At 45.4% G+C, this 26,420-nt stretch overlaps 1 protein-coding gene across 2 annotated transcripts; it reads right to left on the bottom strand.

Moving 5' to 3' along the window:
- Positions 1-802: 802 nt before the first annotated feature.
- Positions 803-26,406, bottom strand: tsc1a (TSC complex subunit 1a). Of its 2 annotated transcripts, none has more exons than XM_083978978.1 (22): positions 26,354-26,403; positions 25,028-25,155; positions 24,616-24,719; positions 24,304-24,456; positions 23,104-23,248; positions 21,777-21,931; positions 21,418-21,491; positions 20,363-20,556; positions 20,202-20,275; positions 18,974-19,103; positions 18,783-18,892; positions 18,619-18,709; positions 16,963-17,237; positions 15,135-15,304; positions 14,719-14,789; positions 13,105-13,271; positions 11,588-11,770; positions 10,313-10,423; positions 6,947-7,069; positions 5,656-5,843; positions 4,015-4,140; positions 803-1,751 (listed from the first exon to the last, which is right to left on the bottom strand). In XM_083978978.1, the coding sequence occupies exons 2-22, from the start codon at positions 25,134-25,136 to the stop codon at positions 1,175-1,177; spliced, it is 3,330 nt and encodes a 1,109-aa protein (XP_083835104.1). In that variant the 5' UTR covers positions 25,137-25,155; positions 26,354-26,403; the 3' UTR covers positions 803-1,174. The 2 variants fall into 2 exon arrangements, with proteins under 2 accessions (XP_083835104.1, XP_083835105.1); XM_083978979.1 differs by having other exon boundaries at positions 805-1,751; positions 18,619-18,715; positions 18,801-18,892; positions 25,028-25,165; positions 26,354-26,406.
- Positions 26,407-26,420: the final 14 nt, after the last annotated feature.

Genomic DNA, 26,420 nt, shown 5'->3' with positions numbered 1-26,420 from the left:
ATGAGATTTGTTTGGACTAGAAATAAGACAAATATTCTTGGTGAGATGTTGAGTTTTTGCAGTGAGCGTCAGTTTAACGTTTATAAGTAAAAACATACGACCTCTTTGCTTTCAAGCTAAAAACTTTTGCTTGCAAATTCAAAAGTTTTGCTTAATGTGCATTCAACTGCACGTGATGGACGGGGCCGACGCTGGTGGACGAGAGAAGATGGAAAATGGCTGCATGTTTTTACTTACAAATATTAGTTTTGACTGAAGTTGAAGAAATATGCTTCAATTCATTTGGTTGCAACCTGTTCTGTTTCGATCTCAAAACTTTTTTTTTTTGATTGCCACTTCCTCTCTTTTGCTCTCAAATCTTAGCCTGACGCACCAGACTACATCATCAACATGTCTAGTCTGCAACGAGCGGTAGACCTCAAAGAGATTAATGCTGCCGCTAGGGGGCAGATATATTTCTATAGGCTACTCAAATCTCTCTTTTGGTTTCAAAACTTTTCTATTTGATTGAATAATAAAGGAACAAAACAAACTTCTCTCCATAAAGCAGAGGTTTTGGTTTGTAGCTGCTCTGAGTTTATTTATCCTCCAGCTGAAGCTTCATCAGACTAGAGCGCTGGAAAAGAGAGTAACGACACCACCATTGACTCCCGTGGTAAGGGTTTAAGGGTTTAAGGGTTTAAGGGTTTAAGGGTTTAAGGGTTTTGCGCCCCTAGTGGCAGGATGTGGGTATTGCAAAAGCGCCCAGAAAACCCATTCACTGTTTTTAGGTGTCTTGGTCATATCAGATTATACTTAGAATTTGTTTATTACAAAATGTAGATTGAAACATTCATGTAGAAAACTGTTTTTTTTACTCTCCTATGTGTTAATGTTTATCTGTAAAGGATCCTCAATGATGCTATTAACGTGGGTGATCTATAAATGTCCTTAAATGATTGAAAACACCACACTGCTCATTCACCAACAATGCAGAGATGTCAGTTCTTTTGCAAAACCCATATTCCTCCACCAGGAGGCGCTGCCATTGAACCGATGCTGTCCTTACTCTCTGTTACAGAGCTCTAATTCAGACGTCGTTGAGTTGAGTTGAGTTGAGGAGGAGCTGATGGGAGTTCTGGGATGTCCCACGCGGCTGCGGGGACAGCGAACGCACCACGGGGCTCAGGTCAGGTCAGTACTCTGGCAGCATCTCGTCGTCGTCGTAGTCCATGATGCTCAGCTCGTGTCTCCGCCGCCGCACGGCCAGGGTCAGGTCGGCCGCGGGAGGAGGAGGAGGAGGAGGGAAGGGGGCGTGGCCTGAGCCAGAGGGGGCGTGGCCTAAAGCAGCAGCGGGCTCAGGCTTCCAGATGGCAGCGGGAAGAGGAGAAGAAGGAAGAGGAGAAAGACTCTCTGACTGCTCCTCCTCTTCCTGTTCCTTCTCCTCCTCCTCTTCTTCCTGATGTTGTAGCCCCGCCCCCTCCTGTGGCCCCGCCCCCTCCTCCTCAGGCCCCTCCAGCTCAGGCCCCGCCCCCTCCGCGGGGCCAAACAGCCGGCGCGCTCGCTGCTCCAGGAAGGAGCCGACGGCGAGGGGGGAGTCGATGGGGGAGGAGGAGGAGGAGCAGGAGGAGGAGGAGGGGAGGAGCAGCGGAGAGGTGGACAGCGCCTCCACTCCTCCGTTGATGATCCCGACAGAAGGAGGAGGAGAAGGAGAAAAGGAGGAGGAGGAGAGGCGCTGAGCGACCGGCAACGCCGCGCTGCCGCCGTTCGTCCTGAGGAAGACAGAGACAGAGACAGAGACGTGTTGATCAAGACAAACAGAAAACGTACAAAAGCACTGCATGTCCATATGACGGTTGAGACGGTTGTGTCGGCCTCTGCAGCTACTAAAACTACATTTGCGGGTAATCTACTAAGAGTAACTGCTAGGGGTGTAACGGTATATGTATTCGTCCCGTGCCGTCACGGTTCGGTGCACACAGTCACACGACGAATACGTCTGAGTGAATATTAAAAAAAAAAATTAAAAGTCGAGTCCTCACTCGAATCCAGGTGGCGGTAATGAGCCTCGAAGCTGCCTGCAGCGTCATAACAGATGAAGAAGAGAAGTGATGAGAGAGTGAAGAGAGGAGGAGAGCTGCTGCTTCATTCATGTCACTGTGGCTTCTCAACAAGGCGGCGGCGGCGGCGGCTCGCGACCATAGACTGTGTGAAGCAGCTCGCGACTGGTCCACCGGACAAAGTCCGCCGGCGATGTTTCACAGATGCGCGGTGCGTCGCTAGAAACGCATCAAACACGTAGCGCATGTTCAACCCGATATGTCAATCACTGGTGCAGGAAGAAGACAACTTGTGTGTAACAACTTATCCCGCTGCTTTTAAGCCTCTTGACATGAACACAGACCAGAAACATCACCAAAGCAACTGGCATCTAGTCTAAATTAACTGTGTAAACCAACATTGATGTTAGTTTCTTGTTTTGTTTGTAGGCTAATAGTTGTCAGTTGTCAAGTGCAAGTTTTTTTTTCCTCTAGAATTAATGAATGGCATGATAACACTCCTAATGCACTTCTTTAATTTTATATTCTATATATATATTTTTTTTTTCAAGACAGATTTTAGTTTTACATTCATTAGTGTCTATTGTACCGAAACCGTACCAAACCGTGACCTCTGAACCAAGGTACATACTGAACCGTGACTTTTGTGTACCGTTACACCCCTAGTAACTGCCTAAATAACAGCACGTGCAAACCGCAGGATTGAAATGACAGTTTTATGCGTTGTACTCGTTGTCCACCACGGAGAGTGTGTAAACATATTGTTGATCTACAGTAAAGAAGAACCGTGGGAGAATATCTGAGAGAAAGTAAATGCATTGATAGTCAATCATCAGACTGGAGGTGTGCGCTACGGCACAGCGCTACGGCGCAGAGCTCGGGCCACACTCTGATTTAAAAGCCCGGGTGAGAGGGGGTCAGAGACGAGGTGAAAGTAGAGGTGAGGTCTCGGTCCCGGACCCGGAGCTGAGCAGCCAGGTACTGGAGAGGGAGGTTAGGATCGCACCGTGGGCGCTGCACGGCTGCGTAACGGCGCTTCAAACACACTGCTACAGCAGCTGCAGTGACCCAGAGAGATGAAAGAACTTTTACCACGGCATTAACTAACTCATCGTGTTAGCGGCTCCAAGTCGACCTGTCTGGTAGATATGAATCCAGTGTTTCCCCCAGAAAATGTGTTAGTTAAGGTGGTGTCTGTCCTGTTGGCGGGGGGGGGGGTTCGGCGCCGTATAAGTTTCGCTTTCACCACGCGCTGCTGTTATGCATGCGCGCTTCTCTGTGGTGTGTATGTGTCGGAGAGGATGCGGAGATGAATGAAGGCGCTCGTCCGACGGGGGGGGGGGGGGGGGGGCGGCGGCGGCGAATATCGCTACATTTTAATTTTTTTAAGAAGTTAGTTTAGGCGGCAGCGCTTTCCTGTTAAGGCGGCCGCCTTAACAGGAAAGCGCTGCGGGAAACCCTGGAATCATGTTTTCCTTTTGTTTTATGTGTTCTTTTTGTAAACATGAGAAACCTTCTATTATGTACTCTGCTACTGCTGCTGATTATCACCTCCTTTACAAAGTATTAAATCCAGATGCAGTCACAGTCCCCGCGGCCACGACTCAGAAGTTTTCACACGTCTTTATGAAAATGCGTTGCAACGCGCGTTACTTAGATTGTAACAGGTAAAATATTACCAAAATTTTATTTGTAATGCGTTATATTACCTCGTTACAGCAAATAGCAATACATTACTGTAATTTAGTTACTTTTGTAACGCATTACTCCCAACACTGGTAATTTAACAAAGTTACACACGTGGTTGTTGTGTAACTTTGTGTTTGTTGTGTGTTGCTCTGATCTGCCGACACGGTTCTGACATCATCTGTTTTTGCAAAGTGACGGTTTTTAGGAACCTTTATGATTTAATAACGTTTAATTAATTGTGAAAACATGTAACAGTAACATCACAGCAGGTGTGTGTGTGTGTTACCTGCTGTTGTCCTGAGTGGGCGTGTCCAGGTGGATCTGGCTGTACAGGTGAAGCATCTCAGTCTGCAGGTTCTGAGTCACTCTCCTCAGAGCCACACAGCCGCTCTCACAGGCCAACAGCTCCGCCCTGCACACACACACACACACACACACACACACACACACACACACACACACACACACACACACACACACACACACACACACACACACACACACACACACACACACACACACACACACAAACATATGGTCAGGTGAAACATCTTGGTCATGTGATCACAGACAGGCTGACATGTTTCCTCAGTGTTGTATGTTCTATGTTTCTATGTTCAAGCAGATGTAGTGACACTGAAATGTTGAACGACTCTCTGAGAATTGACGTAAAAAGGCCCAGATGGTTGGAACGTTACCACACAGAGTTGTTTTAGAGGGAAATACAGAGACTGATGATGAGAAACTGTCGTGCATCAGCGGTTTTACATGAATTTCCCTCTAAAACAACTCTGTGTGGTAACGTTGTGTTATTATCTCATAGCGTGGTGAATGTGCAGCTCACAACTTGTCCACCAGAGCGTTGTGGAGTTGTTGGATTGTGTATTTGATGAGTTTGATGAGGGAAACCAAGAAATCCCATAATGAGCCTCCTGTGTAGTGTAGCTCTGAGCAGCTCACGGCTCTGCTCCGCCGTTCTAAAAACAGCTTGCACCAACAATTAAAGGTAACGAACCTACTGCTATGACTATAGGGATTATGGCAATGGACCAATTTGACAAAATGTTGAACTATCCCTTTAAATAGTGTTGTTCTATCTGTCTGTGCTGAAGTCGCTACAACTAGAGGAGTCTGATCTCAGAGGAAAGTTCCTGTGCAGGTGTGTTTAAACATTCAGGTATTGATCAGTTATCAGCTGCTGTTCTTCTCAACAGTTAAAGGGATAGTAGCATTTTTTTAAAGTGTGGTTGTATGATCTCCAAATAGCCCCTAAGTACTTTAATTGCAGTAGAAGACTCTCTGCACTCCTCCCGTTAGCAACGCCAGCCCATAATAGCCCTGCCCAGAGATTTACAACATACAGTGTTGTGAATGGACCCAAAGAAACGGCCTATTTTCACGGCCTAAAAGAGGTTTTACCTGAAAAAAAATACACAGTTCCATTGTTCACTATAATATAATTTTTTCCAGCCCTTCAAAGTGCAGGAAAAACACAGTTTTTATTTGGACCTAACCAACTCACGTATCCCTCCGCCCAGGGTTAGCGCCCGCCGATCAGCAGTTGGTTAGGTCCAAATAAAAACTGTGTTTTTCCTGAACTTTGAAGGGCTGGAAAAAATTATATTATAGTGAACAATGGAACTGTGTATTTTTTTTCAGGTAAAACCTCTTTTAGGCCGTGAAAATAGGCCGTTTCTTTGGGTCTGTTCACAACACTGTATGTTGTAAATCTCTGGGCAGGGCTATTATGGGCTGGCGTTGCTAACGGGAGGAGTGCAGAGAGTCTTCTACTGCAATTAAAGTACTTAGGGGCTATTTGTAGATCATACAACCCCACTTTAAAAATACTACTATCCCTTAAAACATTCAGGTATTGATGAGCAGTTAAATACTGGACCGGGACCAGGACCAGGACCGGGGCTCTGACCTGCTCTGGGCCTTGCAGTCCTCCAGCAGCTTCTTCTGGTCCAGGATCAGCTGGTCTCTCTTGGCCAGCTGGTTCTCCAGCTCTGCTATCCTGTGATTGGCCGCTTCCAGCTTCTGGCGCTGCTGCACCTCACTGTCCTTCAGCCGCTGGAACTCCTTACCCACACTGCACTGCAGCATGGACGCCTCCTACACACACACACACACACACAGGTCAGCCTTTTTATTTATTTATTTAAGGAGGACAGTGCACGTTAATGAACATAATAAAATGTAAAGGTGCCAGTGTTAGCCAACAGACTGTAGTCCTCCTGGCAAGGTGTTTAAAGCCATTAAAATAAACACAAGGACATAACAACACAATTCATAAAACAGGAAAGAAACACATAGAACAAACACATGTATCCAACAGACATGAAAACTACAAAGAGAGACAATTAACATGACACTATTATAAAACACAAACAGAAACAAGAAGTGTAGTGCAACTTAAAGGGACAACGAGGAGTTTTGTTTCCACACTACATGTATGAGCCTCCGCACCGTGAAATTCTTTGACCGGTGCAAGACAGACTCATGTTTTCATTAATCAAGAATTAAAGTCAGAGGTTGGAAGACGATCACATACCGTCGTAGTTCCCACCATAAACGGAGATTCGGCGGCGTTATTCTCATGACTCGCCACGAAACCGAAAGTAAAGAAACGCTGGTCGGCTCGCCCAGCATTTCCACCACCACTAATAATAACAAAATAACCATAGAGACAAAACCATAGATTTATCTAAAATGGACCATTAACAAGTGGTAACGGAGATTCATCCACTTTAATATGAGACTTTTTTATTGTCGCAGAATTTTTCGTTCTGCCGACGGAGAAACTCCTGGTTGTCCCTTTAATAGATTTAGGTGAGATGGACTATTTATATAGATGGATGGATGGATGGATGGATGGATAGATGGATAGATGGATAGATGGATAGATGGATAGATGGATAGATGGATAGATGGATAGATAGATAGATAGATAGATAGATAGATAGATAGATAGATAGATAGATAGATAGATAGATAGAAAAAGATGGACTATTTATGATGGATAAAATGGATGAAGATGCAACAATGCAAAGACCAGAACAGGGTTTCTTGATGGAGTTGTGCTAGGATGGGTTGAGAACACAACGAAACCAAGTATAATACAGTGTAATAAAGTGCTTGTGTGTGTGTGTGTGTGTGTGTGTGTGTGTGTGTGTGTGTGTGTGTGTGTGTGTGTGTGTGTGTGTGTGTGGTCTCACCGTGCCGTGGCCCCCCCCCCCTCCCTCCAGCTGGAGGCTCAGAGCTCTGTTGGCTTCTCTCAGCAGGACGAGCTGCTGGTTCAACAGGAACATCTGCTGCTGCTGCTGCTCACTGCTGCACAGCTGCTCACACACACACACACACACACACACACACACACACACACACACACACACACACACACACACACACACACAACCACAGAGTTACACGTGCTATGAGCGTCCACCACCAGGGGGCTCCACCTGTACATTCATCACATCAACACGGCCTTTTTCCCTTTTAACTCATTGAGTGCCAACCACGTAATTTCTCGTTTTTCGTTCCCATGCGTTGAGTGCCAAAAACGTAATTTTACGTTTTTTGCTTTTTTTTTAAATTATGAAAATAGACACTTTAATACACATTATATGTAAATTTGGGGACTCTACGACGAGGAGAACTGAAATAGATGACGATCAAAGTCACATGACAGCTCATGATCTGGAAGTTTTTATCATAACTCGGCTTCTGCAAACGGAGTTCTGCATGCAGATGCAGCGCAGCTGCTCCGCAGCTGCTCTGCTCTCACCCGCGCTGCTGCTCCAGCTGCTCGAGCTGCTCGGAGCTGAACCAGGAAGCTCTCAGCCGACAGTCCGCCCGGTCTTCAGCTGGAGCAACACCGTGTCCTCCCCAAAGTCCTCCCGCGGTAAAATCTGATGGTCTCTGGGCCAAAGCAGACCGGCATCACCGACCCGAACCACAGAAGGACCGCGACCACCGGCGGGACCGGTGTTCCCGAGCCGCGGTGGCCGACTGACCCTCACGCTCCGCGGCTAGAGGCTGTGACACGGCACGGTGCGTCTGTGTTATTGTTGTTTAGTGGCGCCCCCCCCGCCCCCGATGGTGGTTTTGTGAATAGAACAACAATTGTTGTATATATTTATCTTATACGAGCCCTTTGATCCAGAAATGCGAGTGTCAGAAGAGCGACAGACACAAACAGAGCACCTTTCATAAAAGACGCTCTATCTCCTTTTCTAGAAAAAAAGGAGGGATTTTGGTGAAACCCAGCCATGTTTAGCGTGACTTTTCTCAGGAACGGAGGCACGTAGAAACAAACGGTTTGTGGCCACTTGAAGCATTAAGTTTCACCTTTCAATTGAGCCACAGTATGTGTTGGTGGCAATAATATAGAATACACTGTGGCTCTACAAAAATCGTCAAAAATGGTCTAAATTGCCGGTACACTTGACTAAAACTTTGGAAAGGAGCGCGGCACTCAATGAGTTAACTTTTGGGAATTGTGTTTTTTACCCTCTACTCTTATTATACAACCAAAACACTGAGTTTTTAGTGTTAATGACTAAAATGTTCACAAATTAAATAGAAATGACTTTAAATCTACTGAGGTAACAAACAAACAACACTTTTCCTCCAGACTTTAAAGGGGACATATTATGCAAAACTCACTTTTCCATAGCTTTAGTGTGTATTTGCCTCCTCACCCCTTAGACGTCAGTTTTGACAACTACGTCAACATTTTGTAAACTGCCATAATCTGAAAATGTGTCTCTTAACTCATTGAGTGCCAACCACGTAATTTCTCGTTTTTCGTTCCCATGCGTTGAGTGCCAAAAACGAGATTTTTCGTTTTTTGCTTTTTTTTTTAAATTATGAAAATAGACACTTTAATACACATTATATGTAAATTTGGGGACTCTACGACGAGGAGAACTGAAATAGATGACGATCAAAGTCACATGACAGCTCATGATCTGGAAGTTTTTATCATAACTCGGCTTCTGCAAACGAGTTCTGCATGCAGATGCAGCGCAGCTGCTCCGCAGCTGCTCTGCTCTCACCCGCGCTGCTGCTCGAGCTGCTCGGAGCTGAACCAGGAAGCTCTCAGCCGACAGTCCCGCCCGGTCTTCAGCTGGAGCAACACCGTGTCCTCCCCAAAGTCCTCCCGCGGTAAAATCTGATGGTCTCTGGACCAAAGCAGACCGGCATCACCGACCCGAACCACAGAAGGACCGCGACCACCGGCGGGACCGGTCTTCCCGAGCCGCGGTGGCCGACTGACCCTCACGCTCCGCAGGGAGAAGCTGTGACACGGCACGGTGCGTCTGTGTTATTGTTGTTTAGTGGCGCCCCCCCCGCCCCCGATGGTGGTTTTGTGAATAGAACAACAATTGTTGTATATATTTATCTTATACGAGCCCTTTGATCCAGAAATGCGAGTGTGAGAAGAGCGACAGACACAAACAGAGCACCTTTCATAAAAGACGCTCTATCTCCTTTTCTAGAAAAAAAGGAGGGATTTTGGTGAAACCCAGCCATGTTTAGCTTGACTTTTCTCAGGAACGGAGGCACGTAGAAACAAACGGTTTGTGGCCACTTGAAGCATAAAGTTAAACCTTTCAATTGAGCTACAGTATGTGTTGGTGGCAATAATATAGAATACACTGTGGCTCTACATAAAGAGTCAAAAATGGTCTAAATTGCCGGTACACTTGACTAAAACTTTGGAAAGGAGCGCGGCACTCAATGAGTTAACTTTTGGGAATTCAGTTTTTTACCCTCTACTCTTATTATACAACCAAAACACTGAGTTTGTAGTGTTAATCAAACACTCAATGAGTTATCAAGCTGTTTTAATTTCAACCGGCTTATTACATCACAAGCCGGGTGATGTGAACATTCAAGCCCTCGCTCCCTCTTTGCACACGAGTCCGTTTTTTTCGTCCGAAATTGCCGCACGTCAAAAAATAAATTTGACCTCATGTTGTGTCGATCATGTTTACACACCGAGTCCCAAACTTTCATCTGTCAGTAAAGTTTTCAGAACAGGTTCCATTTAATGCGTTTTTCACATCCATGGAAAAATGTCTTTTGACCAATCACATCAGAGTTTAGAGGCTGGAGAGAGAGAGAGAGAGAGGGAGGGGGGGGGGGGGGGGGGGGGGGGGATCACCGCTGAGTGTGTGTGCGTGCGCCAGCCGCTGTTCACGTGTGTGTGTGTGTCTGTGTGTGTCTGTGTGTGTGAATGCGCCAGCCGCTGTTCAGGATCATGGAAACTGGTCGTCTTCTGTTTACTATGTGAGCTAATGATCAATATCTATCAAACTGGAACTGACATAAACTGTTGAAGTGATGATGATAGTTCCGCTGCTCATTAACAAGCAGATCCCCTCGCTATTTATCGGCTCCTCTCAGGATGGATTCACACTTTTTCTCTTTCATTTCTCTAAGTGAGAGAACCACAAAGTGACGATTTTTGTCTCCCTCTCCGAAATTTGGAACACAAAATAAAAACGCATGCGAATAAAACGCAACGGACTCAGTGTGCAAAGACCTTTAGACTCCGCCCACCGGCCCCTCACCTTGAGTGACAGCTCCGTCAGCTGGTGCTCGGCGTTGTAGGCCTTGTTATTGGCTCCCTGAAGCTCCGCCTCCAGCTCTCTGAGTCTGCTCTGGCACTCCTGGAGCTCGCTCTGCAGCAGCCAATCACAGCACAGGAGGGTTTAACGCAGCCAATCACAACACGGGAGGGTTTAACGCAGCCAATCACAGCACAGCCTCACAGTCCTCCAGAGCAGTGGTTCTCAAACTGGGGTCCGGGGACCCCCAGGGGTCCTTAAGAGGGTTCAAGGGGGTCCCAACTTTTTCTTGAAATGTTACCACTTTTTTCTAGAGAATGTTTAACTTCTTTTTTTTTCTCTGAAATCTTTTTTTCTAGAAAATATTTAACTTTTTTTTTCTCTGAAATCTGTTTTTCTAGAAAATATTTAACTTTTTTTTTCTCTGAAATCTGTTTTTCTACAATTTTTAAGAATTTTTCTTGTTTTAGACATTTTACCACTTTTTCTAAAAAAATTTTGTACAGTTTTCTTTATTTATTTTTTTAGAAATGTAACCACTTTTTCTAAAAAAAAATGTTTGTTTTTTTTAATTTTTTTAGTTTTTGACATTTTACCACTTTTTCTAAATTTTTTAAGCTTTTTTATTTAGAATGTTTCTTTTTTAGAAACTTTTTTTTTTTTAAAAAGGTTACCACTTTTTTCTAGAAAAATTTTAAGTTTTTTTTTCTCTGAAATCTTTTTTCTAGAATTTTTTAACATTTTTTTTTAAGAATTTTTCTTGTTTTAGACATTTTACCACTTTTTCTACAATTTTTAAGTTGTTTTTTATTTTTTTATTTTAGAAATGTTACCACTTTTTCTAAAAATTAAAAAAAAAAAAAAAAAATTAAATTTTTTTTTGTTTTTGACATTTTACCACTTTTTTCAAAAAAATGTAAGCTTTTTTTTCCTCTGAAATCTTACCACTTTTTTCCAGAAATTTCTCTATAATATTTCCAAAAATTCTCGCCATTGGCCCTAAGTACATCGACCAAAAAAGAACGTTTTTTGTTTTGTTTTTTTTAACCTTTATTTAACCAGGCACAATCAATTAAGAACAAGTTCTTATTCGCAATGAGCGTTTTTCAGTCTCAGAACAAATATTTATGTATTTCTGGTGTTTGCTTCTATATTTTGTCCAATGGGGGTCTGTGGGCTAATTTCTGTCAATTTAGGGTCCTTGATGTAAAAAAGTTTGAGAACCACTGCTCCAGAGTGTGTGTGTGTGTGTGTGTGTGTGTGTGTGTGTGTGTGTACCTGCAGCCTCTGGTTGCCTCTCTGCTGGTCCTGGTGCTGCAGCAGCAGCTGCTGGATGTGTGTGTGCAGCTGGTGTGTGTGTGTGTGCGTGTCCTGCTGCAGCGCGGCGTAGCGTCGCTGCTCCGCGTCCAAACTCGACCTCAGAGACCGGAGCTCCAGGTCCTGGACGTCCTGCTGCCCCTTCTGCAACAACACGCCGGTTAACGGGATTTTCAGAGTTTCAGAGTTTCAGAGTCCTCCGTGGCTTCTCTGAGTTACAGGGGGTCTCGGCGTAGCAGTGCATGTCCATATGACGGTTGCAAATGGATACCAACTGTCTTCGTAACAAAAAGACACACCAAAAAACATCCAAATACCTCCATGCTGCTCGTATGTAATGTCCGTCTTGTATCCACCACTTTCCGGAGAATGACGCTGCGTGTGGCCATGACACTCCATTCCACCGTTACTGTATTGTTGATAGCATAGACTGGTTGATAGACATCGGCCGTGACGAATTTATTATAATCATCACCTAATTTTAATGAGAACAATACGGACGAGGTTTTAGCTTTATGTCACATTTTCACGTCACTATATTACCGTTGCGACTACTCTGATGTTTATGAAGTCTATAAAACGAATTGTTGAACAAACATTTTAGATTAGCTGGGCTAACCGTTAGCTGTTAGCCGTTAGCAGTGTCAGTAAACAATAACTCAATAAACGGCCCATGAAAAAGATATGTTTTCCAGCGGATATCCTAGTTCCAACATGACTGAGCTAACTGGAGTAGTTTCATGTCGTGTCCCACAACGGGAGGGTTTTAACAGCTGACGTCCTGCTGTTAGCTTAGCTGCTGCTGTTAGCTGCAGCAGCAGCAAAGCTAACAACTACGACAACCATGACTAATTACAAAAACGTGCACACAGAAATAGTAATGTTTGTTCAATAATTCGTTTTCTAGACTTAACAAACATCAGATTTAGTCAAAAGGGTTTTGGCAGCCCGGAGCCCCCACTTTTGGTACCTACACCGGTGGCTAACGCTACCAGTTAGCCGCTAACGCTACCAGTTAGCCGCTTGGTAGAACTGGTGGCTAACGCTACCAGTTAGCCGCTCGCTAGAATGCTACTAAAACCGACTTCCGTTGTGGTGTGACGTAATGGATCATGGGAAAATAAAGTGGTGGAGCTTCCGCTACAAAACAAGCTTGAAATATAGACTTATTTAATTTTTTTTCAGAACAATTTCTCATGTCGGGGCTTCAATACCAGAGGGACATTACATACGAGCAGCATGGAGGTATCTGGATGTTTTTTGGTGTGTCTTTTTGTTATGAAGACAGTTGGTATCCATTTACAACCGTTATATGGACATGCACTGCTACGCCGAGACCCCCTGTAACTCAGAGAAGCCACGGAGGACTCTGAAACTTCTCCCAGCCCTTAGTCCACATGAGGGGGAGTGTGTGTGTGTGTGTGTGTGTGTGTGTGTGTGTGTGTGTGTGTGTGTGTGTGTGTGTGTGTGTGTGTTACCATGGCGACGGTCTGCTCCTCCAGCGCGGTGGCGTTGATGACGCGGCGCAGCAGCCGGCGGTTCCTGACGGCGTGCTGCTGCCGCTTGAAGCGTTCGTACTGAAGCTGACTGTGGAGCAGCAGCAGCTGACTGCGAAGGCACTGCAGCTCCTCACCCACCGCCGGGGCTGTAGAGAGGTACACACACACACACACACAGAGATACACAGACACACACACACAGAGAGACACACACACACAGAGAGACACACACACAGAGATACACAGACACACACACACAGAGATACACACACACAGAGATACACACAGAGATACACACACACAGAGACACACACACAGAGAGACACACACATACACACACAGACACACACACACACACACACACACACACACACACACACATCACGTCATGTTACTCAGGTACTAGTTTACAGCGGCAGTTCTCAACGTGGCGTCCGGGGACGACCAGATGGTTCAAGATGGTCCTCAACTTTTTTCACTTGTTTCACTCAATTCTACCACTTTTTCTAAAATTTCTTTTGAGAAATTTTACCAGTTTTTAGATTTTTTTTTTCTTTTTAGTCAGGTGAGGCATCAACATTCTCATCATATTAGAGAAACGCACCTGTGCAGGTGAGTGTTAGCATGAGTTAGCATGAGTTAGCACAGAAAAACCAATGGTGCTGATGGAGGAGAGAACAGTTTGGAGTCATTCATGTTCAGATTCTGTTAAACACCAAACAAACAACGAGCAAACAAGAGTCTGAGTCTCTGGGTCTTAGAGTCTGAGTCTGAGGGTGAATTCCAGTCCCCCCTTGGCCCTAACTCTTCGTTTTGTGCGTTCACGTGAAGTGGTGTTGTCCTGGTTCTGGTCCAGACGAGGGTTAGGGGGAAGTGGTCTGGCTATCTGGCCCTTCAAACGGAGATTTTTCAGAGCCACACTTCAAACCGAGGGCTATGACAAGTCTCCCAGAATGCATCTCGCAGCAACCGGCAGCTGTTTTATTGTCACTTTGTTAAATTTTAATATTTTTTCATGCGAGAAAGTAGCTGTTTAGATCCCAATGTGCGGTCGGTTTATCCACATGAGGCTGTTTAGACGTTTGCTCCGATGTTTTTGGGATTCTTTGGCATCCCATCTTCTGGCATTGTTTTTAGGAGATAAATGTTGGTCTCATTGATGAAATGTAACAATTGTGGCAGTAGCATTAATTAGTTTGAATGTAAAGTGAAGCTTCATGTGTGTATTGGACAGAGGAGCAGCGCTGCCTCGGGGCTCTGGAGCCTACGTAGATAAATCACCACATTTACATCAATAAATAAATGTTTTACAATGAACACATCAGTCTGCATCAAATTTTATTTTATTTCATTAAGTTAACGTGGTTTTGAATACAGGATTTGTGGCAAAAGCTCGTCACGAATTGTAGCTCCGTTTCAAGGGGCAAGGGTTAAGGGCTAGGGGTAGGGGTGAGAATTAGAATTGGAATTGGGCATGAGTCTCTGAGTCTCTGAGTCTGAGTCTCTGAGTCTGAGCTGAACAGAAGCAAGCCAGTTGTGAGTCAGTGAGTTGTGTTAGTGAGTTGTGAGTCTGTGTGTGTTAGATTCAGGTACCTTTGGTTTTCATGCTCTGCTGTTTACCTCCAAAATGACTCCGGTCCACCGACTTACTGCCGGTCGACAGCCTGCAACACACACACACACACACACACACACACACACACACACACACACACACACACACACACACACACACACACACACACACACACACACACACACTCTCTGTGACTGTTCAGTCTTCATGTGAACACGCCCGTGAATGTTGTGGGATGTGTGCAATATGTGCTATGTTATGGGATATGTGCTATGCTGTTGGATTAATATGGCTGAGGTGTATTGTTCTTTTTGTTTTTTGTTTTTGTCATTGTGGCCATTAAGGCATTTATGGAGCAGCTACAGAGTCCAAGACAAATTTCCCTGAACAGGACAATAAAGTTTATCGTATCGTATCGTATCGTATCACTCACCTCCTGCTGAGGCGCTCGTGGGCTTTGTGTCCGTGGACGATCAGCTGGTCCAGAACCTCCAGAGGAGACACGGTGGTCTGGTCCTCCTCCCTGTCCTCTTCCTCTCCTCCTCCTCCTCCTCCTCCTCCCCCCACACTGTCCTGCTGCCCCGAGGCTCGCTGCAGCGCCTCCTACAGGGCCAATAACAACAGGACTGATCAATAACAAGACTGTCTTAACAGGAGTTTGTCACATTTGATATTGAAAAAACAAACAAACAAAAAGCTGAAAGGTTGAAAAAACAAAAATAAAGGGGGTTTTGTGCCCAAAAATAAACATTAGACTTGTACAAATGAAATCCGTCTTAAAGGGATACGCCAACATTTTTTTTTTACGTGTCTTGCCTCACTCCCGAGTCCATGACCAGCAGATAGACACCATCCTTTCCACTGTGCGTGCAGTAACAGAGGAGATACGGGCAGAGCTGGCTAATTAGCTTAGCTCAAACACTGGAAGTGTATAGGTAGTGTTAGCCTGCCTCCACCTAAAGTCGCTAATTATCTTAGCTCAAACAAGTGTATGGGTAGTGTTAGCCTGCCTCCACCTTAAGTCGCTAATTAGCTTAGCTCAAACGCTGGAAGTGTATAGGTAGTGTTAGCCTGCCTCCACCTAAAGTCGCTAATTAGCTTAGCTCAAACACTGGAAGTGTACGGGTAGTGTTAGCCTGCCTCCACCTAAAGTCGCTAATTAGCTTAGCTCAAACACTGGAAGTGTATAGGTAGTGTTAGCCTGCCTCCACCTAAAGTCGCTAATTAGCTTAGCTCAAACGCTGGAAGTGTATAGGTAGTGTTAGCCTGCCTCCACCTAAAGTCGCTAATTAGCTTAGCTCAAACACTGGAAGTGTATGGGTAATGTTAGCCTGCCTCCACCTAAAGTCGCTAATTAGCTTAGCTCAAACACTGGTAGTGTATGGGTAGTGTTAGCCTGCCTCAACCTAAAGTCGCTAATTAGCTTAGCTCAAACACTGGAAGTGTATAGGTAGTGTTAGCCTGCCTCCACCTAAAGTCGCTAATTAGCTTAGCTCAAACGCTGGAAGTGTATAGGTAGTGTTAGCCTGCCTCCACCTAAAGTCGCTAATTAGCTTAGCTCAAACGCTGGAAGTGTATAGGTAGTGTTAGCCTGCCTCCACCTAAAGTCGCTAATTAGCTTAGCTCAAACGCTGGAAGTGTATAGGTAGTGTTAGCCTGCCTCCACCTAAAGTCGCTAATTAGCTTAGCTCAAACACTGGAAGTGTATGGGTAGTGTTAGCCTGCCTCCACCTAAAGTCGCTAATTAGCTTAGCTCAAACGCTGGAAGTGTATGGGTAGTGTTAGCCTGCCTCCACCTAAAGTCATCAGAGAAACTCTTTAGCAACTCTAAACGGAAACCGGCGGGCCGATCTTCGTCTCAGAGCTGACAAAACTCTCCGGTAAGGCATCTTGAGCGGTCAAATGCCGCTAACGGGACGAGATCGGTCAAAACGGAGGGTTCAGGCAAAGACACTTTATTTTGGTTCAAGCTAGCTACATCGAGGGTAGGTTAGCTTCTGCACACAAATACTGTAGGAGCCTATAAATTAACATACTCCATGATAAAGTGAACTTAAACCCTTTTCAAAACCTGTACTCGCTGTATGTAAAAAAGGCACATTGCACAATATTTCAAAAAATCGATCGTGATATTTATGTGAATCTTTTTTTCTCTTTCTATTTTTTCTCCCACCCCTTTTTTGTTTACAAACTGCAACGAACAAAACACACACTCTACCTTTAAATGATTGATTATAGATTATCACTGATGGATCACTGACCTGAGTCTTCCTCGTGACGAAGAGCGTGGCGGCGTGAGGCAGAGCCAGGTCGAACAGGGGCTCGTAGGGGGAGGGGGCGGGGCTTCGGTCGTAGGGGGCGGAGCCAGCCTCCTCTGATGGGGTGTGGGGGGGAGGGGGGGTGAAGCTGAGGGAGAGGGGGGAGGGGGGAGGAAGAGGAGGAGGGGGGAGGGGGAGGGAGGAAGAGGAGGAGTCACGACCGCGAGGGGTGGAGGAGGAGGAGGGGGGGGGCAGGGGGCCGTCCTCTGACATCACACCTGCAGACAGAGACCAGCAGTGACATCATCAGACCAGGTGACCAAAATAAAAGTACAGGTAAACTAGGGATGAGCACCTGAGTATCCTAACCTGGTGTTACCCGGGTAACCGAATACTAGGCTAAAATCCTTCGGAGTATGTAGACCACTTTTAAGGACCTTCTATGACACCATGGTGGCATCTGTTGTTTTTTATTCTGTTGTGTGTTGGAGGGGGGGGGGGGGGGCTCGGAAAGGGACAGGAAAAAAATAAACAAGCTGATTAAAAGAGCCAGTTCTGTCTTGTCCAGCCCCCTGGAGACTGTTGAGCAGGTGGGTGAGAGGAGAATGCTGCACAGACTGACTGCCATCATGGGCAACCCCTCTCACCCTCTGCATGGGACGGTGAGCGGCCTGAACAGCTCCCGCAGCAACAGGCTGAGACACCCTCAGTGCAAAACAGAGCGTTTCCGCAGGTCTTTTATCATGTCAGTTAGACTTTTTAATAGTTCTATTTAATTTGTAATGTCTGTCGCACTTCTTTTTTGAAATCTCCCAGGCACTTTAAATTGTTTTTATCCATAGTTGTCTACCAGCAAGCATTTGTTTTAATCTGTTACTTTGCCCAGCAAGTAGAGAGCACCGTAGCACTTTCTCCCTTTGTCTTCTTTTATTTCCTTTGTCAAATGCTGCTGTCATGAACGAATTTCCCTTCGGGGATGAAATAAAGTATAATCTAATCTAATCTACTGTAATAAAAAATAAAATGAGGTCATCATGTCTGACGGACAGAGCGCAGCCGGTGCATAAATGCTCTCTGTCCGTCAGACAGTCACATCACTGACACACAGCGTCGTCAGACTAAATATCAGCTGGATAATAAGAGTAGAGATGGAGTTTAAGATGCTCATACGGGGCAGATGAGCATCTTTATGCCGCGGCGCCTCGGAGGAGAAAACCTTTTTTTCTTTTGTTTTAAATCATTAGCGGTGCTTATTTATTATTTATTATTTATCGCATCGTCTCAGGAAATAACTGAGAAGGTTTCAGAATGTTTGTAAACTGAAAGCAGCAGATTTTCTAACAGACTTGATGACACCTGTCGTCGCCGAGGGAACCACCACAGATTATTGTAAAAGGTTTGAAAGTCCGAGGCTCGATCCAAAAACACTTTTACACAGCAGGAAATCACGTTGCTTGATCTGAAACTGTTTAACGCGACAAAAAGCCGAACCATGGCATGATGATGTAGTTTGATCCGACACTAGACTGACGCTCTAACGTGACGTTTCTTTAATCCGAGGTTAACCGGATAATAGATTCCTAACCGGATAGCAGTTAACCTACTCGGGTACCCGTGCACATCCCTAAGGTAAACACAGCAGACCGTCGTCATCCTCACCTTCACCTTCACAGCTGCTGATGACATCACTCTCTGTGATTGGCTGAACAGTCGACACGCCCTCCAGCTCTGTGATTGGCTGCTGCTGCTGCTTCACCTGTGAGGACGGAGAGAGAGAAACTCCTTCACAATAAAAGCCTGGGCCTGACGAGGACAGAGTCTACCTGAGGTCCCGGTCTCACCTGCGTCTGGCCTCCATCTTGGATCTCCTCAGGCAGCGTCGTCGTCGTCGTCGTCGCCGTGGGGACGGAGGCCGGCGAGGGACATTTCCCACCTGGAGGACAGGTGAGTGAGCGGGTGAGTGGGACAGGAAGTAGACGGGGGGTCAGAGGTCACCTGAGTCTGCTGGTGTCACCTGAGAGGGAGGCGGTCCGGCTCAGCGGGGGGGCGGGGCCTAGAGCGGCGGCCGGCAGCTCCAGCTCCAGCTCCGGCGGCGGCGTGGACAGACCGCACTGGGCCGACGGGCTCCACGTGACGTCATCGGCCTGGACGGGAGCAGCGACGGCATTGGTCAGATTTATGTCTCAACCTCAACATCAGTTATGCTGCGTTCAGGAACAACTCAGATGTCGGGATTTTACAACCTTCTGCAATCGAACGCCGCCTCATGTCGGAGTTGGAGAAAAAAATCTCCTTGACTTTTTGAGGCTCTGTTGATACGACAACGCTCACCTTACATGCCTTTCGTTTAGACTGCGAAACTTTTTTTATTTTTTTTACATTTTTTTACCACTTTTTTTTAATTATTGTTTTTTTTTTTTTTTTTTTTTTTTTTTTTTACCACTTCAAAATAATTTTGAAGAATAATTTTTTAATAGCTTTTTTTTTTTTTACTTTAGGAATTTTACCACATTTTTCTAGAATTTTTTTCTTTTCAAACTATTTTTGGGGAGATTTTTTACCACTATTTTTTATTATTGTTTTACTTTTTACGTTTTACTTACGTGCCTTTCGTTTAGACGGTGATGGAGTTTTTGGGCCTTAAAAACACAAAAAAGGTGAAACCAGCTGCCCTCCAGAGGGGAAATCTTAAAAAACGATCCACCGCCACCGAGCCACCTGGCGTGCGGACAACATTGAATTCCACAAACTTTTGCATCACCGTGTGCACAAGATTTACTCCCAAAAAAACTGCAGTATAAAAAGTGAGAACGCGACGCCACTTTTCAGTTTCCTGTTCAGATCGTTTCCGTGTAAACGTAGCCTGAGAATCAGTCGTCTGACGTGACGGTGCAGAACCACGTCGCCGCCATCGGTAAAACATCATTTACAATGCATCTTAACGCAAAACTTCATTAAAACGTTATGAAATATACAATATTCACAGATGAACTACTGGTGTTGTGGAACACAGTAAAAATATGTTGTTGTTTCTCTTTGATTTTAAAAAGCTTCTTTCTTTAATTAATTTAGTGCCGTTGTGATGTTTCTATGTTTTAGCTACGTGAAGAACTTTGAATGCAGAGTTTCCGACATGTTTGTCTTTATTCTGGTCGTGGTGCATCTGAACTGGGAGATTCAGAGTTCTGAGTCGTCTCGAACGCAGCATCAGAGCTGCAGGGCATCATGGGAAACTGACTCACCTGAGAGCAGCAGGTGTTGAAGGTCAGCTGAGGAAGAGCCAGACGTCCAGACGGCGAAGGACAGACAGAACTTCCTGCCAACAGACAGATCGATAATCAATAATCTAATCAATCAATCAGGAATCACCTCGGTGGTTCTGGTTCTGGTTGTGGGCGGTTACCTGGGCTGCAGACGGACTCGGTGCCGAGGCCCCCGGGGCTGAGGTCCAGCAGGGGGAGGGGGGAGGAGAGCCGGGGGGGTCTGGGGGAGGAGGAGGAGGAGCAGTACAGGTCCTCCTCACACGACGCCTCCAGAGGGTCCAGAGAAACCCGCGAGCACTCGATGACGATGTCGTGGACCTCGTAGCACCTCCACCTGGGACAGGAAGTCACCACACACCTGAGCTGAGCTGAGCTGTTTGGTCCGGGGAGAGGGTTCAGGGGCCCCAACCTTCTCTTGAAATTTTAACACTTTTTTCTATATTCTTTTATTTATTTATTTTTCACATTTTTCTAGATTTTTTTTTTTTTCCCCACATTTTTTTTTTCTTTTTTCCCCCACATTTTTCAAGATTTTTTTTTTTTAATTTTTCCACATTTTTCCAGAAATTCTTTTTATTTTTTTTTATTTTTCTACATTTTTCTAGAATTTTTTTTCTTTTCTTTTTTTTTAAATTTTTTTTCCACATTTTTCCAGATATTTTTTTTTTTAACTTTTCCACATTTTTCTAGAATTTCTTTCTTTCTTTTATTTAATTTTCCACATTTTTCTAGATTAAAAAAAAAAAGTTTCCACATTTTTCTAGAATTGTTTTTTTTTTTTAATTTTTCCACATTTTTCTAGAATTTTTTTTTTGAAATTTTTCCACATTTTTCTAGAATTTCTTTTTTTAGAAATGTTTCCACATTTTTCTAGAATTTTTTTTTTTTAATTTTTCCTCATTTTTCTAGAATTTTTTTTCTTTTTTTGAAACTTTTCCACATTTTTCTAGATTTTTTTTTTTTAGAAATGTTTCCACGTTTTTCTAGAATTTTTTTTTTTTTCCTCATTTTTCTAGATTTTTTTTCTTTTTTTGAAATTTTTCCACATTTTTCTAGAATTTTTTGGGGAAAATTTTCCTACTTTTTTGGAGAAATTGTACCACTTTTTTTTCCAGAAATTCTGGTGGCATTTAAAGGGATAGTTCAACAACACAACACAAAGGAGCGGTCAGGACCAGGTGAAGCTGGTACTCACCTGGACGGGTCCAGTTCATAGTCCTGAGTCCCTGTGACCAGCTCTGGGTGAACCCGGACCAGCTCCAGCATGGGCTGCAGAGGAGACACAGAGACTCACAGTGAATCTGCTACTGGTGGTACTGGTCTTTACTGGTCTGATCTGGTCAGTTCTGGTCTGATCTGGTCTCTACTGGTCTGTACTGGTCTCTACTGGTCTGTTCTGGTCTATACTGGTCTGTTCTGGTCTGTTCTGGTCTGATCTGGTCTGTACTGGTCAGTTCTGGTCTCTACTGGTCTGATCTGGTCTGTACTGGTCTGATCTGGTCTGTACTGGTCTCTACTGGTCTGTTCTGGTCTCTACTGGTCTGTTCTGGTTACCTTGACGACCTCCTGGAAGGTGTCCATGTTCTCCTTCATGCTGTAGTGGAGCCTCAGGTAGGAGATGAAGTTGCAGGGAAACATCCCATAGAGACGGTGGAACAGGGAGTAGACGCCGGCATGGAGGTGGACCAGGTGCACCACCGGCACATGACCTGCAGGGGGCGGCAGCCAATCAGAGCTCAGGGGGCAGCAGCAGCCAATCAGAAATGATTGGCTGTAGTAATAGTGAATTCAATATAGTGACTATATAGTGACTCACTGGTCAAATAAAAAAACACTTTCGGACACTACTCCGCCGCACAGTTAATGACGTATTACGTCGCGTAATTAAACGTTCCGACCACGATCGTAACGGCCGGTGTAGTTACCATGGATACAAGCATGGTAACGGCCGGTGTAGCATAGACCTACGGGTGTACCAACATAAAAAGAGGAGTAAAGCAATATATTGAGCGGTAATATATATATTTAAGCATCAAAGATGTTCAATCAAACCCACATAGTTTGAAACAACGTTCAAAACACACACAGCCATAGACGGGCTAACAGAAATTAGCCTCGCTATCCAGAGTCTGTGGTCAGTTTATAACGCTTGTTAGGAAATTTGCTCTGACGTTTGTTGTGGGAGTCTGTGGAAGCTGCAACCGGACAACTCTGGCAGCTGGACACATTTATTGAGGCTGCTGCACTACTGCATTTATTTGGTAGCTACACCGGTCACTATTTCATTTTATTTGGTAGCTACACCGGTCATTACTTGCATTAATTTGGTAGCTACACCGGTCACTACTTCATTTATTTGGTAGCTACACCGGTCACTACTTGCATTTATTTGGTAGCTACACCGGTCACTACTTGCATTTATTTGGTAGCTACACCGGTCACTACTTGCATTTATTTGGTCGCTACACCGGTCACTACTTGCATTTATTTGGTAGCTACACCGGTCGCTACTGCATTTATTTGGTAGCTACACCGGTCACTACTGCATTTATTTGGTAGCTACACCGGTCACTACTGCATTTATTTGGTAGCTACACCGGTCGCTCTGAGCCGCTGTGGTAACGGCCATCCGTGACCGCAATGCATGATGGGATATCTTGCTCCGGTTAGTGACCATCGGATGTTCACTACGTTTCGCGGTGAATTGTGGGATAGATTCAGTCACTATATAGTGAAGATTAATAATCACTAAACATTCAGACACCACTACAACAACTGGTCTCTAGATAGAGAGTAGGGGGGTTAGGACACAGCCTGTGTGTGTGTGTGTGTGTGTGTGTGTGTGTGTGTGTGTGTGTGTGTGTGTGTGTGTGTGTCTCACTGGGGTTCCTGTAGCTCCAGGATGCGAGGCGTCCAAACACGTCAAAGAAGTCGTAGATGTGCTGCTTCCCGGCCTGAGGGATCATGGGTAATAGCGTGATGAGGACCAGGACGGCGGTGATTAGGACCACGACGTCAACGTCAGTCTGAGAAAACAACAACAACAACAACAACAGTCAGCTGCTGACACACACAACTTTATGAGCACAGCCACAGGTTGACACTGAGCGGTATCGGACTTATGCTGCGTTCACATCGAGTCGGTAGAAGAGAGGCGGCACAGAATACCGTCAACGGCAACGGTTAACAGCAACAGCGTTAAAATATTTTAACTTGTTTAGCCTAGTTACCATGGTTAGCATGTTTACTGTGTTTACTATGGTTAACATGATAGCCTAGTCAGCATGTTTACTGTGTTTAGCCTTGTTAGTGTGGTTAGCCTAGTTAGCATGTCTACTGTGTTTAGGCTAGTTAGCATGTCTACTGTGTTTAGGCTAGTTAGCATGTTTACGGTGGTTAGCATGGTTATCATGTTTAGTGTGGTTAGCCTAGTTAGCATTTTTACTGTGTTTAGACTAGTTATGTTTACTGCGTTTAGCCTAGTTAGCGTGGTTAGCATGGTTATCATGTTTAGTGTGGTTAGCCTAGTTAGCATTTTTACTGTGTTTAGACTAGTTATGTTTACTGTGGTTAGCCTAGCTAGCATGGTTATCATGTTTACTGTGTTTAGCCTAGTTAGCATGGTTAGCATGTTTACTATGTTTAGCCCAGTTATCATGTTTGTTTAGCCTAGTTAGTGTGGTTAGCCTAGTTAGCATGGCTAGCATGTTTACTATGTTTAGCCTAGTTATCATGTTTACTGTGTTTAGCCTAGTTAGTGTGGTTAGCCTAGTTAGCATGGTTGGTTATCATGTTTACTGTGTTTAGCCTAGTTAGCATGTTTACGGTGGTTAGCATGGTTATGATGTTTACTGTGTTTAGCCTAGTTAGCATGGTTAGCATGTTTACTGTGTTTAGCCTAGTTAGCATGGTTGGTTATCATGTTTACTGTGTTTAGCCTAGTTAGCATGTTTACGGTGGTTAGCATGGTTATGATGTTTACTGTGTTTAGCCTAGTTAGCATGGTTATGATGTTTACTGTGTTTAGCCTAGTTAGCATGTTTACTGTGTTTAGCCTAGCTAGCATGTTTAGCATGTTTACCTTGAGGCAGCGCAGCAGCGCCTGCAGCAGCGGCGAGCGGCTGATGTGATGAACCCACGGCGGCTGCTTGCGGACCAGATGTCCCAGCAGCGTGAGCGCAGCGAGGCGGCTCGCCGGTCGGCTCAGACTCTCATTCAGCTTCTCCAGCAGCAGCTGCAGGGACAGACAGACAGACAGGTGTTCATACAGGATGGACAGACAGACAGACAGACAGACAGACAGACAGACAGACAGACAGACAGACAGGTGTTCATACACGGCACCAACGGGACGGACACTCAGCTGGACACGTCAGAGACACCGGGGACTCACCTTGTGATGAGGCTCCCTGATGGAGGACAGGAGGACAACCGCCTGAGGGGACGACGAGTCCAGATAATACTCCACCAGGGAGGAGAGGACGGCACCACCTCGGTCTGAGAGGGGACAGGGACAGACAGGGACAGGTGAAGACAGACAGAGACAGGTGAAAACAGGTGAAGACAGATACCCCTTTCCCACTGGTCAAAAAACCTGTTTAAACCCGCTAACAATCGCCTTTTGGTGGCAGTGGGAAAGGCACCGAGCCGGTCAAACGACTCGGCAAGCGACGCGGGTTAAAATCGCCTCGGCTCGGCTCTGATCGGCTTGCAGTGGGAACGCCAGACCCGCGTCAACCCACTAATTTACGTGATGACGCTGAGCGTTAAAGACAGACAGAGACAAAGTGTGCAGGAGGACTGACCTGTGCTGAGCTGCTGGTTGACGGCCGTCCTGACTTGCTCCGCCTCCTGCAGCTCTGAACTGTCCAATGAGAGCAGCAGCTCACTGATATTCACCTGCTCCTTGGCCATGGTGGACACCTGGACACACCTGGACACACCTGTTGGACACGTCTCTCATCAGCTCTCACATATACACCTCAAACAAACAAAGTAATGTTATCTCTGTGTTTATCCTCGTTGTAGCAGCAGCTCCCAGTGTCTAAGTTCACTGCTCTTCTTGTGTCAGTGCAAATTTCGCGGGATTTGCATTGACGCCCAGTTCACGGCTCCGCAAATCACGCGAGATTCCAGCAGAGCAACACTGGGAGCTTCCGCTACAAACAAGCTTAAAATATAGACTTATTTAATTTTTTTCGGAACAATTTCTCATGTCGGGGCTTCAATACCAGAGGGACATTACAGACGAGCAGCGTGGAGGTATTTGGATGTTTTTTGGTGTGTCTTTTTGGACGAAGAAAAGTGAGCTCCGTTCTCAACCGTCATATGGACATGCACTGCTACGCCGAGACCCCCTGTAACTCAGAGAAGCCACGGAGGACTCTGAAACTTCTCCCAGCCCTTAGTCCACATGAGGGGGAGGAGATCATGAGGACATTTCAATTTTGAGTGAACTATCCCTTTAAAGTTAACAAAGTCATAAAACATCAGTTTCACTCATCAGGCTTCTCATTGGACACTGGCCCAGGTGAACGAGGCTTCTCATTGGATGTCAAGCAGACATGACTTTGCTGCTGTTATTGATCAGATCATTAGTAGGCTAAACACCTGTCAATAAGCCCCTCCCACCTCTGACGAGCCCCTCACGTCATTGGCCAGAGGAAGGAAGAGGTGCATTGTGGGTATCTGTCAGATATGAACAGATGTTAAAATGAACTATTTTATTTTCTCCACATTATAAAAAAAAAAAAACACTTCATGTTTTTAACTGTAAATATGATGACCGCCTGTGACGTCACCCTGAGGAACACGTCACTGCGTCTGCGCGTAGCCAGCCACCGCGGCTCTGACGTCACTGCCGTTACGTTACGTTTCATGTGACGCACCGAAGCTAACCGTTTTAGCTTAGCATCAGGGCCGCCTGTAGCTGCAGTATGAAGGAGTTAGCTCGATGCTAAGCTAACGCAGCTAAAACGCAGCTAACACGCTGTTACGTCATGTCAGCGCGCAGACTAACTGACGTCGTGTTCTTCCCGCCTCGTGACGTCATTTCCGGCGCTCGAACCGACCGTTTGCGTGAAAGAAACAAACTTTAGGACAAAGTTTATGAGTCGGAGGAGCCGCGTTACCTTCAGACCTGTTGATCCGAGCAGGGCGCAGCCATGTTGAGCAACACGAGGCCCCGCCCACCGCCAC

This window comes from Trachurus trachurus (genome assembly GCF_905171665.1).
Source record: "Trachurus trachurus genome assembly, chromosome: 9".
Lineage (NCBI taxonomy): Eukaryota > Metazoa > Chordata > Actinopteri > Carangiformes > Carangidae > Trachurus > Trachurus trachurus.
This window is presented reverse-complemented; position numbering and strand designations above follow the sequence as displayed.